Consider the following 18429-nt stretch of genomic DNA (forward strand, 5'->3'; position numbering starts at 1 on the left):
TGCAGTTTTAGTTTGGAAGGTGTTTGGATATCAGATTGAAATGCAGTGTTTCTCCCTCTCTCTCTGGTATTGGAAATTCTGCTGGCTAGCTGGAAGCAAGGCTTCTTGCCTTCCTGGAGTGAAAATCCTGCTGTTGGTGATTTGCTAGTTAGTACCTCGAGCCTCTCTCTCTCACTGACGTTTCGGGAAGCTGTTCTCACTTCAAGCTTGTCTGTGTGTACATGTAGAGAACTGCAGCATCCAACCAAGGGACTCAATTTCAGCATCACGTGAGCATTCTTATTTTCTGTGTTAAACCTGTGGTAGGTGGATGTTGATAGGGAAGTTTGTTCGATTGGAATATTTCATATATTTGTCACGGTTATACAATATCATGGTGGTTTTTTCCTTGTTTGTAATTGGTAAAAGTTATTGCTATATGTTAACTGTATTTTAAAATAAACTTTATTTGATAAAAGCTCCCTAGTGGGTCAGTTGAATCATACCTGAAGTGAAACATCTCATGCTCACCCGAGCCAAATTCAAATTAGTTCGGCAAAATTCATAAACCACTTTGAAGTTTCTGACCTGAATTATAACAAGCCATATAACCATTCTCCTGTGTGTGCATTCTTTTCAATCAGTGATCCATTTCTGTATCCCATTTCCACCTTGCTTAATGCAATCTGATCCTGAAACTTCATATTTTTTCATAAACTTCTCAAAACCCAGTATCACAATTTTTTGTACATTGAGAAACTTGTGTTGGAGAAATGTCCCATGTCTAGAGTCATAGAGGTTTACAGCATGGAAACAGGCCCTTCGGCCCAACTTGTCCATGCCGCCCTTTTTTTTAAACCCCGAAGCTAGTCCCAATTGCCCGCATTTGGCCCATATCCCCCTATACCCATCGTATCCATGTAACTATCTAAATGCTTTTTAAAAGACAAAATTGTACCCACCTCTACTACTACCTCTGGCAGCTTGTTCCAGACACTCACCACCCTCCGTATGAAAAGATTGCCCCTCTGGACATTTTTGTATCTCTCCCCTCTCACCTTAAACCTATGCCCTCTAGTTTTAGACTCCCCTACCTTTGGGAAAAGATATTGACTATCTAACTGATCTATGCCCCTCATTATTTTATAGACCTCTATAAGATCACCCCTCAGCCTTCTACGCTCCAGAGAAAAAAGTCCCAGCCTATCCAACCTTTCCTTACAACTCAAATCATCCAGTCTTGGTAGCATCCTAGTAAATATTTTCTGCATTCTTTCTAGTTTAATAATATCCTTTCTATAATAGGGTGACCAGAACTGTACACAGTATTCCAAGTGTGGCCTTACCAATGTCTTGTACAACTTCAACAAGACGTCCCAACTCCTGTATTCAATGTTCTGACCAATGAAACCAAGCATGCTGAATGCCTTCTTCACCACTCTGTCCACCTGTGACTCCACTTTCAATGAGCTATGAACATGTACCCCTAGATCTCTTTGTTCTGTAACTCTCCCCAACATGCTACCATTAACTGAGCCTAGTTTGCTGTCTTTTCCTACATCTGATCACTGTTGGTTTAATATCCTTTTTCTATTTTCAGTGCAATCTGTGCAGGCACCTTCATATCTGGGCATACGTTTTAACAATAGGGAAAGCCAGCTCGTGAGGTAGGTTGGTTCCTTGACTCTGGATATGAAATATTGTCAGTGAGTCTCGTCATTGAGGACACCCATTAAGTTCTGGATTCAGATGGGTTGTATTCCAGGACATCTCAGGACACATTTTGCACATTCCTAGCCCATATACATCTTCTTGACAATACTAAAGATCCACAATCCAAATGCTAACCTTGTAAACAGGACTTGGTAATCACCATGTGCTTTGCTGTTCTGGTGTTGCCAACCACCTCTGAATCTGCCTTCAGGATAAAATGGAATAACATTGGACTACTGGCAGTGGGTTCATATTGACAATCCACTTTAACGGAAGTTATAGTCTCAGGAAGATGTAATATTCATGGGCTTGTGGTTCAATCCTGCTAGCAATTCAATGTGGGAATCTGTAGCTGTGGTCCATGTTATTCCTCCTTAGGTTGCGCTATAACAGTACCTTGCGGAGTGACCTGACCTTGAAATCATGAAGTTCCGGTATTTATCCACCAGCTACTCACTCAACACAGTAGAAAAATGTTAGGACTGATGCAGTCAGGTTTCAGTGAATTTTTGATGGTGTGATAAGTTATAATTACTGCTAAATAACCTGATCCTTTGAACATTTAATTTGTGTCCTTTCTCCTTTATCTGTCTCTGAATCTCATTTCTTTTTCCCTCTCTATTTCACTGATGTTACATGAGTTAACAATAAATTAAGTCTAACTTATTCTGCTTGGTTTAGACTTCAGACTCTGTGTGGTTTGGTGAGGTTTCTTCAGTTGAATTGGTTGAAGAGTGACATTGTTGTTTGCCCTGCTCACATATGCCACAGAGCTCCAGAGAAGATGCCACACTGGAAGTTATCTCTACATACCATGAGCTGCTGCTCAAATGCCCATAAATAGTTTGTGAATACCGCAATATGACCAACACTGGAGTACAGTCAACTCCCACCTTTCACGGGAGGTGCCGTTCCCGTGAAATCTTGAATACGACAAAAATCGCAAACAGGGAACATGATTTTGAATAGGACTCCATTAGCTAGGTTCCAGCCACACGAGGGCAACATTGGTTTGGGCAGAATTGTGGTGACGTACTGGTATACTACAGTGGGGAACTCTGAGCAATACATTGGTGAAGAACCCATCCATCAGTTCAGTTCAAGGTCCCATCCCCATTCCTGACACGCCCACCCAGATTTTTAAAAACAGGCCCTCTAGTCCTGACATATCAGCAACCTTTCTGGTTGAGATGGGAACTGCTGATTTGCCATGGCGAAAGAGGCAGTGCCTCAACATGAAGAAATCGTGGATAACCGAACATTGCTCACACAATGGGCGCTGTAGTATATAGAATACAAAGCGCGGGCAAGTGAAAACACGAACCTGGAAGGCGCATACTTGACTTCAAAGTCTGGGCCAATAAAACATAGCACTTACATGCAGACATAGATATTAACTGAAATTAATTGAGTGGCACGGTGGCACAGTGGTTAGCAGTGCTACCTCACAGCACTAGGGACCCGGGTTCAATGCAGGCCTCCGGTGACTGTGTAGAATTTGCACATTCTCCCCATGTCTGCATGGGAATACTGTTGGTGCAGGGTCGATGGGTCGAATGGCCTCCTTCTGCACTGCAGGGGCTTCTACGATTCTGTGTAACATTTAACTCACACACCAGGTCACAAATTGACAGTTCACGCTACTCTCAACAATTCAAGATTAAAAAGTCCTCAAGGAGCTCCAGTGTCTGTATCTTCCGAATTACATCCTCCTAACATGTTGTTGTTCTGTCAACACATTCTAACTAGATCTGGTTAACTTCCCTTCAACGGGTGTGTGTAATAACAGCTATTTATAGGTGTGAGTTATGGTCTTTTTATCTCTATCCAGTACATTCATAACACAAGCCTACGTGATTTACTAAATAACTATTGCTTAATCCCTTCTGGTGCATGGTTAATAAGGTAATGTTTGGACTCAGTAACCTTCAACTGACAACATTAAAAAACAAAGGGTTAGCTGGTTATCACATTGCTGTTTGTGGGACATGTTGCCATAATTCTTTCATTACAACAGTGATACATTTCAAGTGCTTTGGAATTTCCTGAGGTTGTGAAAGGCATGATATAAATGCACATCTTTCTGTCTTTCTTCTTACTGCTCCAAGTCTCACCTTGTATAGTCTAGGTTTAACCGTGCCTGGCAAGCTGATTTATGATATTTTAGTGGGGTCTTTATACTCAAAAGAATAGCATCAGAATTTTAAAAGCTTCCAATGGCCATTCTACCCAAAATGCCTATACTTACAGCTTCAACTCGACTATCCTGCACTCCCCTGTACCTCACATCCAAAAAAGGCGATACTTCATTTACTTTATTTTGCTTCCTATCCCAATATGCTTGGTTGTCTTGTGGCCTTATTTTACTGCCTGGTCTGGTTCATCACCATGGCTTCCAGCAACTGTCCTTGTACCCTTGTGCTGACTTGCTGCTGCACCTGATGTGACATGGGTGAATCATTCCTGCAGTTCTTCATTTCCAGCCTCTGGAACCTTCTCGGGTCTGAAGACTGCTTTCAAACTGGCTAAAAAGAAAATGCTGCGTCATCATAAATTTCCATCGATCGTAGGAAAGCAATCTTTACCGGTTCTGTTAGGCTTGAAAAATTCACAATGCTCAGCATAGCCTTCCTTGCGCAAAACCTTTTAATGTTACCGTTGTGGGAAATAAAGAAACAATGGGTGGTTTGCAGGTGGGGGGGGGGGGTCATCTCTTGCACAATCCCACATTAAACTAGACAACAAACAGCGTAATCAGAGACATGAGGGAATTCAGAGAGGTAGGTTTGACATTAACCCTGTGGTTATGTACACACCTCAATCATTCAAAATGATACTTCATGCAGTCCTTCAACCCCACAAAATCACTCAAAGTACTCGTAAACTTTTAAATAAAGCAGATGAATTGGCAAGCTGTGCCAGCCTACAACATGTGTACCAAATTCCTACTTAGCCGTGTAGCACAACTTGCGATACGAGTACAATGATTTCACTACAGGTACTGCAAGTGAAGTTTTTCAGTTGATCAGGGTGATATTAAGTCATTGCAGCAAATCACTTGCCCTAATTATGAGTTTTCAATGCACAAAATCAATTCAATTTGAAAATAATCAAATTAAATCTAATTTTGTCAAACCTTGATTTATTACTGGATGAGAGTTGAGAACACCTAAATCAACGACAGAAGTTTAGAATAATCGCATCGAAAATCACAACAGCAGATTATAGCCTTCTCCAGCTTAATTTAGGAACTCTCAAAGATGTGAAATAAATCACAGCTCTGTTCCAAAAACAGTTGTGAATCTATTGGGAATGTGACGGCCGACAGATTCTGCAGCATCAGAAAATGATGTAACCTAGCTTTACTTATACGAGTTTTTCTTTTTCTTCTTTGAACGAACGTTGACCCGAAATTTTACCTCAACTGCAGAATGTTGTGCCCATACACTTAGTTGTGACTGAGTGCCGGACTTCCAGACCTGTACACCACCTATGACTGAGCATGTAGGTGGGTGGCCAAATTCCAGGCCTCTGACAGTTGCTATTAAAACTGCTGCAAGCGGGCTAAACAGGTTGTTGAAAGCTGTCCCGATGTTGCACCGCAAACCCATCGCTGAACACGCGGTCCCTACTTGATTATTTCTTACAGCGATGCGGTTTGGGTTTACCGACTCTGGCCTCCCACCAGCAAGTTGCTCTACATGCTGCGTTCCTAAGTGCACTGTTGTGTCATCTGCTTCGTAAAACTTATGCTGCATTTTTAAATTCACTTCTTTCGTAGATTATTTACAAATATTTGCCCAAAAGGTTATTCTGTGCGGTTTATGTTTGATATGGCTCTACCATATGCACCGGCCTTTGTTCCCTATATATTCTGCTCCACCCATGCTTCAGCAGCTCTCTGCTGGCTTTCAGAAACTCAAAACAGCAGTTACTTCAATCATGTCTTCCCTTTCTTCCAAACTGCTTTTTAATTTTTCTTCCTCACTCTCTACATTTAAGAAAGGTTGAGTGAGGAGGTGGGACTCTTTTTCTCTGGAAAAATGGCAAATGAGACTTAGAATCAGATTTTTAAAACTACTCAAATGGTCAATAGTACAGATTGGAGAAACAGTTTTCACTTGTCTTCAAATGATGCAGCAAAGGGACATGAATCAGATAGCAACTAAAAGATCCAGTAAAAAATGTTTTTGTACAGGGAGTGGTGAGAATGGAGTGGTTGAAGCTGATAGCATTGACCAATTGAAGGGGAGGTTTGATCTATAATGTACATATGAAGGAAACAGAAAGGGAGGAACTAAAAACAGAACATTCTGGAAATACTCAGCAGGTCTGACAACTCCCCAGTTCTTGTGAAAGGCCATTGGTCTTACCATTTATCAATTCAGAAATATTAATTCAGTCACTTTCAGCACAGATGCTGTCAGGCCTGATGAGTATTTCTAGCATGTTCTGCTAATAATTCAGATTTCCAGCATCTACAATGTCACAGAATCATAGAATTGTTACATGCAGAAGGAGGCCATTTGGCCCATATCTGCACTGGCTCTCCAAATGAGCATCATGACTTAGTGTCATTCCTTGTACCCCAGCACATTGTTTCTATTCAAGCAATCATCAAATGCCCTCTTGAATGCCTCGATTAAACTTGCCTTCACCACACTTCTAGGTAGTGCATTCCAGACACCAACCTGATTGTTTGAAAAAGTTTTTTCTCACAAATGTACAAATCACTTTAAATCTGTACCTTCTTGTTCTTGATCCTTCTACGAGCAGGAATCGTCTCTCAACTATCTACTCTTCCCAGTCTCCTCATGATTTTGAACATTTCTATCAAATCTCCTCATAGCCTTCTTCCCTCCAAGGAAAAAAGACCCAACCTCTCCAATCTATAAGAACTTTGTAGCAGAACATTTAGAAAGCAGTGGAAGGACTTTATAGCAGAACATTTAGAAAGCAGTGGCAGGATCAGACAGAGTCAGCATGGATTTACGAAGGGGAAACCATGCTTGACAAATCTGTTGGAATTGTTTGAAGATGTAACTGTAGAGTTGACAAGGGAAAACCAGTAGATGTGGTATATTTGGACTTTCAGAAAGCTTTTGACAAAGTCCCGCATAAGAGATTATCATGCAAGATTAAAGCGCATGAGTTGGAGGAAGTATATTGAGATGGATAGAAAACTGGCTGGCAGAGAGGAAACAAAGAGTTGGAATTAATGGGTGCTTTACAAATTGGCAGGCAGTAACTTGTAGGGTGCCACAGGGATCGGTGCTGGGACCCCAGCTATTCACAATATATATGAATGATTTGAATGAGGGAACAAAATGTAACATCTCAAAGTTTGCAGATGATACCAAGTTGGGTGGGAGGGTGAACTATGACGAGGATGCAGAGATCCTTCAGAATGATCTGGACAGGTTGGGTGAGTGGGCTAATCAATGGCAGATGCAGTGTAATTTGGATAAATGTGAGGTTATTCACTTTGGAAGCAAAAACAAGGCGGCAGATTACTACCTGAATGGCTGTACGTTGGGAGAGGGGAGTGTGCAGCGGGACCTTGTGCACCAGTCGCTGAAGGTAAGCATGCAGATGCAGCAGACGGTAAAGAAGGCAAATGGCATATTGGCCTTCATTGCGAGAGGTTTTGAGTACAGGAGCTGGGATGTGTTGTTGCAAATATACAGGGACTTGGTGAGGCCACACCTAGAATATTGTGTGCAATTTTAGTCTCCTTTTCTGAGGAAGGATGTTCTTGCTCTCGAGGAAGTGCAACAAAAGTTTACCAGGCTGATTCCACGGATGGCAGGACTGGTGTATGAGGAAAGATTGGCTAGGTTAGGATTGTTTTTGCTGGAGTTCAGACAAATGAGGGGGGATCTCATAGAGACTTATAAAATTCTCACAGGTCTAGACAGGATGGATGCAGGGAGGATGTTCCCGATGGTGGGGGAATCCAGAACCAGGGCTCACAGTCTGAAGATTCAGGGTAGATCATTTAGGACAGTGGTGAGGAGACATTTCTTTACCCAAAGAGTGGTGAGCCTGTGGAATTCATTACCACAGGAAGTAGTTGATGCCAAAACATTGAATGCATTCAAGAGGCAGCTGGATATTGCACTTGAGGCAAATGGGGTCAAAGGTTATGGGGAAAAAGCAGGATTAGGCTATCGAGTTGGATGATCAGCCATGATCTGAATGAATGGCAGAGCAGGCTCGAAGGGCCAAATGGCCTCCTCCTACTCCTAAGTTTCGATGGCTATAACTGAAGTTTCTCATCTCTGGAACCATTCTTGTAAAACTCTTCTGCACTCTCTCCAATGAGTTCACATCTTTCCTATACTGTGGCGCCTAGAGCTGCACACAGTAATCCAGTTGAGGTCTAACTAGTTGAGTTGACGGGTAGCACGGTGGCACAGTGGTTAGCACTGCTGTCTCACAGCGCCAGGGACCTGGGTTCAATTCCTGGTTTGGGTCACTGTCTGTGCGGAGTCTGCACGTTCTCCCCGTGTCTGCGTGGATTCCTTCTGGGTGCTCCGATTTTCTCCCACAAGTCCAAAAAGATGTGCTGTTTAGGTGCTTTGGCCATGCTAAATTCTCCCTCAATGTACCCGAACAGGCGTCGGAGTGCGGCAACGAAGGGATTTTCACAGTAACTTCATTGCAGTGATAATGAAAACCTACTTGTGATAATAATTAATAAAGTAGTGCCTTGTATAAGTTCAGCATAACCTCCTTGCTCTTGTACTCTATGCCCCTCTTAATAAAGCCCAGGATACCATATTCTTCATTAACTCTCCACCTCTCCTACCACCTTCAATGATCAATGCACAGATACACCCAAGTCATCCTGATCCTGCATGTCCTTCAGAATTTTAGCCTTTATTTTATATTGTTTATGTTCTTCCTATCAAAATGCATTTACCTCACAGTTCTCCACATTGAACTTCATCTGCCACCTATCTGCCCACTCCATCAACTTGTCTGTGTCTTTTTGAAGTTCTATACTTGCAGTTCACAATATTTTCAAATCTGTTGTCAGACGCAAACTTTGAAACTGTCCCCTGCACATCAAGGTCTAGATTGTTAATATATATCAAGGAATGCAAGGGTCCCAATACCAACCCCACTACAAACCTCCCTCCAGCCTGAAAAATTTCCATTGACTATTACTCTCTACTTCCTATTATTCAGCCAATTTTGTATCCCCGTTGCTACTAAACCTTTTATTCCTTTTCTCAAGTCTGTTGTGTGGCATTGTATCGGATGCTTTCTGAAAGTCCATGAACACCCCATCAACAACATTACCCTCATCGATCTTTTTTCTTACCTCCTCAAAAGCCACCAGCAAGTTAGTTAAACATGATTTCCGCTTTAGAAATCCACGTTGGCTCATTCTTGTCAATCCACATTTTTCCATGTGACCACTAATTCTATCCCGAATAATTGTTTCTGGAAGCTTGTCCACCTCTGATGCTAAACTGACTGGCCTGTAATTGCTGGGGTTATTCTTACAACCTTTTTTGAACAATGGCGTAACATCTGTAATTCTCCAGTCCTCTGGCACCTCCCCCGAGCCTAGAGAAGACTGGAAGATTATGAACTGTGCCCCTGTGATTTCCATTCTCACTTCCTTCAATGCCCTCAGATGCATCTCATCTGATCCCGGTGCCTTGTCAACTTTCAATACTTTTCAAGTCTATTCAATACTTCCTCTTCATCAATTTTGAACCCTTCTAGGGACAGAGTTTCCTCATCTGTCTCCATGTTCTGGGTTGCACCCACTTCCTTGGTAAAGATGGATGCAAAGTAATCATTTAATACCTCAGCAATGCTTCCAACCTCCACGTGTAAATTCCCTTTGAGGTCCCTAATCGGCTCTGCTCCTCCTTTTACAATCCTTTTACTATTTATATGCCGATAGAAGAATTTTGCTTTCATGTTTGGAAACAGATAGATATGGGGAGTAGGATACAAAGAATTAATCAGAGTAGGAGGAAGCTTGAGAGGCATACAAAAGCAACACAGGTCGCTTGGCTAACTGGTCTGTTTATTTCCTGCAGTTTGTGTAAATCAGTGTTCTCCATCCAGTATGGTGCTTTGAGGCCTCTCTTTATGTTCAGAATGTAACAGGAATAAATGTGATTGTAACGGATATGTTAATTGTTATTCTAAATGAGAGTGGGATGAGCAAATTGCACCTGTTCCAGGCCAATACCATCGCATCACAGAACATGAGAAGCTGAACCAACAGAGAGAGGATACCGGAAATCTATTTAAAAAGAAAATACTCTGATGATGCGCGAGAGAAACTTGGTGGCGAGCGGTTCTCTGACATGTCTCCCTCTCTGTGGAGAAGCATTTGGTCCTCTGTTCAGCACTCCCATTGGCGAGGCAAAAATTGAAAGATTTATTGCAACCTGTCAAATATTATGTCCCGAGGCAAGAAACGCTAGTGTTCAGTGACATTAGAACCCGTTCAGTGTGAGCAAGATGTCATAGCAACTCAGTGGGGTTTTGACCAGAAAGCAAAGCTTTATCTTACTCACGATGCACAAGTGAGCAACGTGACGACAGTAATAGTTAGATGCTCTTACAGAATTGGCCACTACCTGTAGGCAATTGTACACGTGTCCTTGTACTCCTGGAGCTTCACACACACCATGTTCAGGAACTGGTCAGAGTACGCACTCAGGTCATGCATTAGGTTCACCAGGTCCTGCATCGACTTCTCCACTACCACAGTGCTCTGAAGGGGAACAAAAAGAGCAACATCTTATCAATCAAAATGTCATACTTGGGGAATAATGCAATAAACTATACTTTTTTTTTGTTAAAACATGCAAAGTTACCCCATCCCAAATTCTTGTTTTGGTGTCACCTCCTAGACCTGTCAATCCCACGCTGGCTGAAACACCAAGCTGGAATTTGTGTGACATTTCGTTTCTTTCTCTCTTGCCTCCTCACAATAGCAGAGTAGAGAACAGGAGGTCACTGCAAATAGGAACTGTGATTCGCAATTTCACACCACAGGGAGTTACAGCTTCAAAGAAGAGCCTGACACAGACAAAAGCGAACCACTGAATTGTTAAGATGAATACAATTAAATCTTGTAACATCACACACAGTAAAAGCATCAGATTTAGTTGAACGAATATCTTGATCCTTCAGTCGGTAGATTTTTTAAAAAAGGTCTTGGTGGATCATCACTTCGACTTGTGAATTATCCCCATTAGTCAAATTCTTTCTGTCATAGAAACCCTACAGTACAGAAAGAGGCCATTCGGCCCATCGAGTCTGCACCAACCACAATCCCACCCAGGCCTTGCCCCCATATCTCTACATATTTTACCCACTAATCCCTCTAACCTACGCATCTCAGGACACTAAGGGGCAATTTTAGCATATCAACCAATCAACCTAACCCGCACATCTTTGGACTGTGGGAGGAAACTGGAGCACCTGGAGGAAACCCACGCAGACATGAGGAGAATGTGCAAACTCCACACAGACAGTGACCCAAGCCGGAAATCGAACCCAGGTCCCTGGAGCTGTGAAGCAGCAGTGCTAACCACTGTGCTACCGTGCCGCCCATTGTCAAGAGTTTTTAAACTGGAATTTTCTTTAAATGTAGTTTATTTGAGGAAGGAACTACGCATAAGAAAAATAAAGTGTTTGTTTTTATTTGTGTTATGAGATCCTAACTAATCGCACCAAGTGGGGAGGTTGATAACTCCAAGTCCCGATGGGCCTTGCAGACTGGGGGCGGGCAGCGGATGTGCAATTCGGCATTTTGTAATGGCCAAGGACAGGCCTTACATGCCTGCGCAAAAAGAAAATGATAGGATAACTGGGGCATGTGACCCAGGAGCAGAGCATTATAATTGAGAAGTCCCAGTTAGGAGACAGGGAGAGGTCCCTCAAGGCAGTTTCAGGCAGGGGATAGTGAGAAGGGACAGAGGTCCCAGTTAAGAAGAAGCAGGAGCAGAGATAGAAGTTCCGAGAAGAAAAAGGGCTGCAGTTAGCACACTTTAAATGGTGAGGGCACAAGAGAAGCCATGGCAATCGATGAGGCCCCAGGGAAGCTCTGGTGATTGAAAGAGGCTACAGAAAGTTGGTGATTCATGCTGTGGAATGTAGGGATGAAGGTATCCATTTGGAGCAGCCAAAGCGTTTGGTACACCTAAAGAGCTGAAGTTATGCTTGCGATTTGGTACTGGAATAGACTTGGGAATCTAGGGGAATGGAGTCTCAGGTGATACAATTCAAACCATCCAAGGTGGGCTGCCATTGCGGCCATCTAAGTTGGAGCAAATTTTGGAGAGAATTCCAAAGCGAGATCAGGAAAGGTGAAACCAAAAGAGAAAATGATGGAAAATCTCAGCAGGTCTGGCAGCATCTGTAAGGAGAGAACAGAGCTAACATTTTGAGTCCAGATGACTCAACAAAGCTTTGACAAAGGGTCATCTGGACTTGAAACATCAGCTCTTTTTTCTCTTTACAGATGCTGCCAGACCTGCTGAGATTTTCCATCATTTTCTCTTTTGGTTTCAGATTCCAGCATCTGCAGTAATTTGCTTTTATCATGAAAGGTGAAGACTGGAATCTCTTGTGAAAGAGACAATGAGATCGGTTGACTCAGTGTTTACTGATGTCTGGGTGGGTTGTAGAGTTATCCGCGGATTCTGTCTTTGTCGTTATTTATTGTGCAGCGTAATGTGTTTGACCGCAGTCTACTTGTTAATTCACAAGTATTTCTGAATGTTAAAGTAGAAGATAAATATTGTTTAGTGATTTATCGTTCTGACCTTGTATGGCAATGTTTGTTTCTGCTTGTTCAAAATGTGTGGAATCTTGCAGCTTTATTCTTTTGGTAAGTATCTTGAATATCAAACTTAGTCTACTTTTAACAAAGGTTATCAGTACCTAACCAGATTGTAGCAAACATTTGGGGGTCTGGTCCAGGACCATAACATCCCCATTTCTTTATTTATGACTGAATTCGTCAACTGTTGAGAGAGGGGCGGCATGGTGGCACATTGGTTAGCCCTGCTGCCTCACAGCGCCAGGGACCCAGGTTTGATTCCTGGCTTGGGTCACTGTCTGTGTGGAGTTTGCATGTTATTCCTGTGTCTGCGTGGGTTTCCTCCGGGTGCTCCGGTTTCCTCCCACAGTCTGAAAGACCTGCTGGTTAGGTGCATTGACCCGAACGGGTGCCGGAGTGTGGCGACTAGGGGAATTTCACAGCAACTTCATTGCAGTGTTAATGTAAGCCTTACTTGTGACTTAATAAATAAACTTTACTTTAGATCTCATCATTAGGATTCATATATGCAGAGGCGAGCATTTCATAGAATCATAGAAACCCTACAGTGCAGAAGGAGGCCATTCGGCCCATCGAGTCTGCACCGACCACAATCCCACCCAGGCCCTACCCCCACATATTTTACCCGCTAATCTACACATCCCAGGACTCTAATGAGCAATTTTTTAACCTGGCCAATCAACCTAACCCACACATCTTTGGACTGTGGGAGGAAACCGGAGCACCCGGAGGAAACCCACGCAGACACGAGGAGAATGTGCAAACTCCACACAGACAGTGACCCGAGCCGGAATCGAACCCGGGACCCTGGAGCTGTGAAGCAGCAGTGCTAACCACTGTGCTACCGTGCCGCCCCATCTTGGCCCATCTTAGAAAGCCTACTGTGCTCCCAGTGTAGCATACAGTTGGCCTTTAATTGATTCCAATTCATTTGTTTCCAATGTCCTATTTGGAAATTTATTCCAATCCTGATCATTCTTTGTGAGGAACACCTTTGAAAATCAGATCTGAAGTTGCTTTAAACTTGTGCCTCCTTGGTCAACTGGTGTACACTGTACCATGAAGCATGTGCTCCAAGGGTAAGAAATCCTTCGGTTTCCTTCTCAGTCCATATAGCCGTTGTCCCCACGAGAACAAGGAACAGACTCTTCAACCTCAAGTAGTATCATTAAATCCAGCATGGAGTGTAGCTGGGAGATGGCTACCCAGTCCCACACTCACCTACCCCAAGCCCTACTTATCGTCTCACTATGGGGAAGCAGCTGCTTGGTACCTAATTCCTGTGCAGTGTGCCTACAATTAGGTGCTCACTGAAGTGGGCACTCAGTCTGCATATAGATGCGATGCCTGCATTGCACGGTCCTTTATAAAAATTCTTTGACTGACATAAACCATTGGTGTGAAACAATGATGATTTATTGACTTTTTATTTTCAGGGTGGAATACAAACATATTCACAGAAACCAAAAAGTTAAAAAAAAATCAATATTTTCCTCCAGCATATTTTTCATATCCCCATTTAACACCTTCCACTCGAGAATTCCCTTGGGAATTTACTTGGGCATTACAGATCAGGACAGCCCATGTCTAATGCTCTTCTTTCACTGAATCCAATGATTAGTTTTTCACTCACTCAAGTGCTCACAAAATCTGGCAGCCCACCCAGTGGTCTTGGTACAAATGGGAAACATGGGCTGTGTGATAGCTGTGCTGTGTGATCACTCCGGAGTATAAAATCATTCAAAATGAACTCTTCTCAGGTGAATTTAACCTGCTAAAGTAGAAGCTGTGAAGCTTCTGTCGGGTAGGTCATGACGAAGGATGGCACAGAAGGACACCAATCACTTGGTGAGCTCTTGGTTTCAATGGTGGGTATCTGAGTAGCACAGAGTGAAGGTGAGCCCCTTCTAAAGGGAGAGAGAGAAAATGATAGTCAAGTAGCCCTGTGCTGTTACCACAAGCCTATCAACGAACTCAAAAACAAACCAGCGATGAGACTACCTGCTCACCCCCTCAGCAAGGAGAACTGAACTGCCCATTTGAGAATGAGAAGGATATAAAGGCATTCTTTTTTTTCATTCATATATGGGATGTGGGCATTGCTGGCTGGGCCAGCATTTAGTACTCATCTTAGTAATTGCCCTTCAGAAGATGGTGTGAGCTGCCTTCTTGAACTGCTGCAGACTCTAAGGTGTAGGTACACCCACAGTGCTGATAGGGGGCAAACTAATGTTATAAATACCAGCTATCCTTTACTTTCAGATGGGTAATATCATTAAATGGTTTTATAAAGATAGAATAGTAAGAAGATTTTTCCAGTTGGAAGTGAGTCCAAAACTACAGGCCATAGATGTCAGATAGTCACTAATAAATCCAGTGGAGAGTTCAGGAGGAACTTCTTTATCTTGAGAGTAGTTTGAACGCAGAACTTGTTACCACAGGGGATAATTGAGGTGAATAGCATTGATGCGTTTAAACAGAAGTGAGTTAAGTACGTGAGGGAGAAAGGAATAGAAGAACGTTGATAAATGAAGCTGGTGGAAGCAGTTCATGTGGAGTATAAGCAGCGGTGAGGCCAAAATGGACTGTCTCTGTGCTGCAATTTCAATGCATATTTTTGTTTTGGTGTTTGTTATTATATGCAGCAACAGTCCGTAACTATTTTAACTTGATGAAAAAAAAGATTAAAAAGGTTGCTTTTGTCAGCATTAAGCTGTGGATTCAACTGAACTGCCGGATTGCATGTCTTTCAAGAGATTTACTCCTACAAGTTGTAAGTAGAATTGGTCCCTCCATTCAATAGTTCGTTAACTCTGTTTGAAAGTGTAAAACAAAATCTGTAATAACTGAGCACACAATCCAGAAACACTAGTATAAACAGTGCTGGAAAGTTTATTTAGTTATTTATTAGTCACAAGTAGGCTTACATTCACACTGCAATGAAGTTACAGTGAAATTCCCCTAGTCGCCACACTCCGGCGCTTGTTTGGGTCAATGCACCGAACCAGCACGTCTTTCAGACTGGGAGGAAACCGGAGCACCCAGAGGAAACCCACGCTGACACGAGGAGAACATGCAAACTCCACACAGACAGTGACCCAAGCCGGGAATTGAACCCGGGTCCCTGGCGCTGTGAGGCAGCAGGGCTAACCACTGTGTCACTATGCTGCCCCCCAGTTATTTGGATCCTTCAAGGGTCACAAAGTTGTCGGAAATAAATTTCCCATGTTATGACAGCGAAACATAACCCACGACACACTTTAAACACAATTGAGTACAACTTGCATGACATTGTCAAAGGCACGTTTCATTTGCAATACAGCTGTGAGAAATTTACCAGCTAGTTAGCGCACCAGTGAGAAACGGGACTGGGAAAAAGAAACACTCTGGCACATTTCAGTGATGCAGAGCAGATAAACATTTTCACATTAACTCCTGTTAAGTAATTTTTTAAAAGCTCACAGACAATTTAGCTCACCTGTTGGCAGGGAAAGGATTGAATGTTTGCTTACTCTTAATTACAGAGGAGGTAACTGACCTCCCCACTTCTGCCATCCTCATTCTCCTAAATCTACAGCAATAGGTTTTTAAAACATTCTTCATTTTCCTCCCAGCTCTGACAGGGCTTATTCAGCTGGGGCTTCCACTGACCCATGATGGGCGCTATTCATTAAGGACTGGCCACAAATATATAAATCAATGTGTCAGGAAAGGAAGCCTAAATCCAAAGCAGCATCTCTGAGGGGAACTGCAATTGGTACCGATTTGTTCCACTTCATGAGTGCTCACCTGTCTGCAGGACTGTACACAGTGCAATAATCAATTACACTGACAGGACCCCAACTGGCCCCAGTGCTCAATGAGGTAGACATCGCTCCCCTTACCCTCCCCCTCCATCCGACCACTGCAATCTACAGAGAGATACTGGGACAAATATCGATTCCAGATCAGCTGGAAACAGCAGGGGGCAGAAACAGTCAATGAGTCAAACAGTCAAATCTTTGTAGCAGCACAGAAGTTAACAATGACAAATTTGACTTGGAGAATAGTTAATAAGCATATGACTCAGTTAATTAAACATACCATGAACCACTTCCTACCCACCCTCAATATATTCACCCAAGTCGAGCGCATGGTCAGAAAGGTCAAGTGGAAGACCCAATTCTCACACAATTGGGAGTCAGGATTGCTGGGATTTTGGATTTTTCTAATGTGCATATGCAATTTCAGAAAGTTATGTTATACCTCTTCCTTTCTTTCAGTCTTCAGCAAAGGTGACCTGTTGTCACAGCTCTGTTGCTAACAGCCTGGAACTGAGAGGACTTTGGGGAGGGGATGGGTCGGAGTCGTAGCTCAGTACGTCTCAGAATTCCCCATCTCCTCTTCCTGACTCAAAGTTCACAGAATCATAGAATCCCTACAGAGCCATTTGGCCCATCAAGTCTGCACCAACTCTCCGACAGGGTATCTTACCCAGGTCCTCTCCACCCACTTTCCATGGCTAATCCATCTAACTGTGGGACACTAAGGGACAATTTAGCATGCTCAATCCACCTAACCTGCACATCTATGGATTGTTGGAGAAAACTGGAGCACCCGGAGGAAACCCACACAAATACGGGGAGAATGTGCAGAGTTCACATAGACAGTCACCCAGGCTCGAAATTGAACCCAGATCGCTGGCGCTGTGAGGCAACAGTACTAACCATTGTGCCACCATGCCGCCCCCAAGGGGCATGTCTACATTTCTTTCTGCACCTCTCCTCTCAACTGCTCAAAGGAGTAAAAGGGAGCGTGATAGCTGGTAATTGTACCAATGGCCTGCAGAGACTTTGTTCCTCCCTAACAATACAGTTATGTCTCTTTCTCCCTTCAGTTAAGCAGATCAGCATTCTCCTGGTTCACAGGCCAAGTGGTTAGCCTCATTCCGGGTTTGCTTTCGTTGAAACGTTTGTGAAAGCAGCATAGGGTGGCCTGGCTCTGCTCATAGGCAATTGTAGGTCCTGGAACTCAACTACATGCTTTCACTTGTAAGCTTTTTAATTTTTTGCTTTTTACAAGTGGTGTAACTTTTCACTGAGCAATTGGAATTTTTCATGCTGAGAACATGAATGCAATCCTTCCCACTGGCTCCACAAAAATTACGCTATAACAGGCCTCTCGCTGGTGACAGGATACTCGACAGAAAGCATTTTTGTCATGCCAATGCCATAAGCAAGCAATGAGGTGCTTTTGTCAAATGACACCAGGTTCTGATGTGAAATACATTGTTGCATTGCACAGTGCATGGCAAAATGTTCTCTCCTGCTGTGCCCTTTCAAATAAAAAACACTTATTTTACAATTTCCACAGAAAACAGATTGCAACCAACCTGAACAAGGATGGTGGAGGCAGATTCAAAGGAAATCAGGTCTAAGCTTCTGAAGCATTTTTAGAGCTCCGGGAAAAGAAGATGAGAAGAGGACTAATTGGTAGCAGGGAGTCAGTACAGGCATTACGGGCCAAATGGTCTCCCTCTGTGCTGTATGAGTCTCTTCTATGAATACAAGCTGGGGTTACAGCTGGATGAGATGAGATCACATTTCGCCAGCAATTGCCGGAGCTCCTTTGCATGGCACCTCAGCACAAGAAACTTATTTTCACGTTCATCTTTCAGTAGGCTAAGCTGTTATATAATTAAAGAAACGGTTGGTTCAGTAATGTCACAGGTGCTGTATGGAAGCAGCGGTGTGTGCCCTTCACAAATCATTTAATCAGTGCTGAATGAGACACAGAGAGCTCCATTCCACAATTTATGAAAGGTGAGACAAGGAATTATAGACCAGTTAGCCTCACATCTGTTGTTGGAAAATTTCTAGAATCAAGAATTAAAGATAGAATGACTCAACACAAAAATCACAGAATTTTTACAG

At 43.0% G+C, this 18429-nt stretch overlaps 1 protein-coding gene across 1 annotated transcript in view; it reads right to left on the minus strand.

The window, feature by feature from the left end:
* Positions 1-18429, minus strand: part of exoc4 (exocyst complex component 4) — a 516360-nt gene that overhangs the window by 82409 nt on the left and 415522 nt on the right. The window contains exon 11 of the mRNA XM_078235822.1: positions 10305-10441. Coding sequence (XP_078091948.1) covers positions 10305-10441 — 137 coding nt within the window. The remainder of the gene's footprint in view (positions 1-10304; positions 10442-18429) is intronic.

This window comes from Mustelus asterias, chromosome 19 (genome assembly GCF_964213995.1).
Source record: "Mustelus asterias chromosome 19, sMusAst1.hap1.1, whole genome shotgun sequence".
Taxonomy (NCBI): domain Eukaryota; kingdom Metazoa; phylum Chordata; class Chondrichthyes; order Carcharhiniformes; family Triakidae; genus Mustelus; species Mustelus asterias.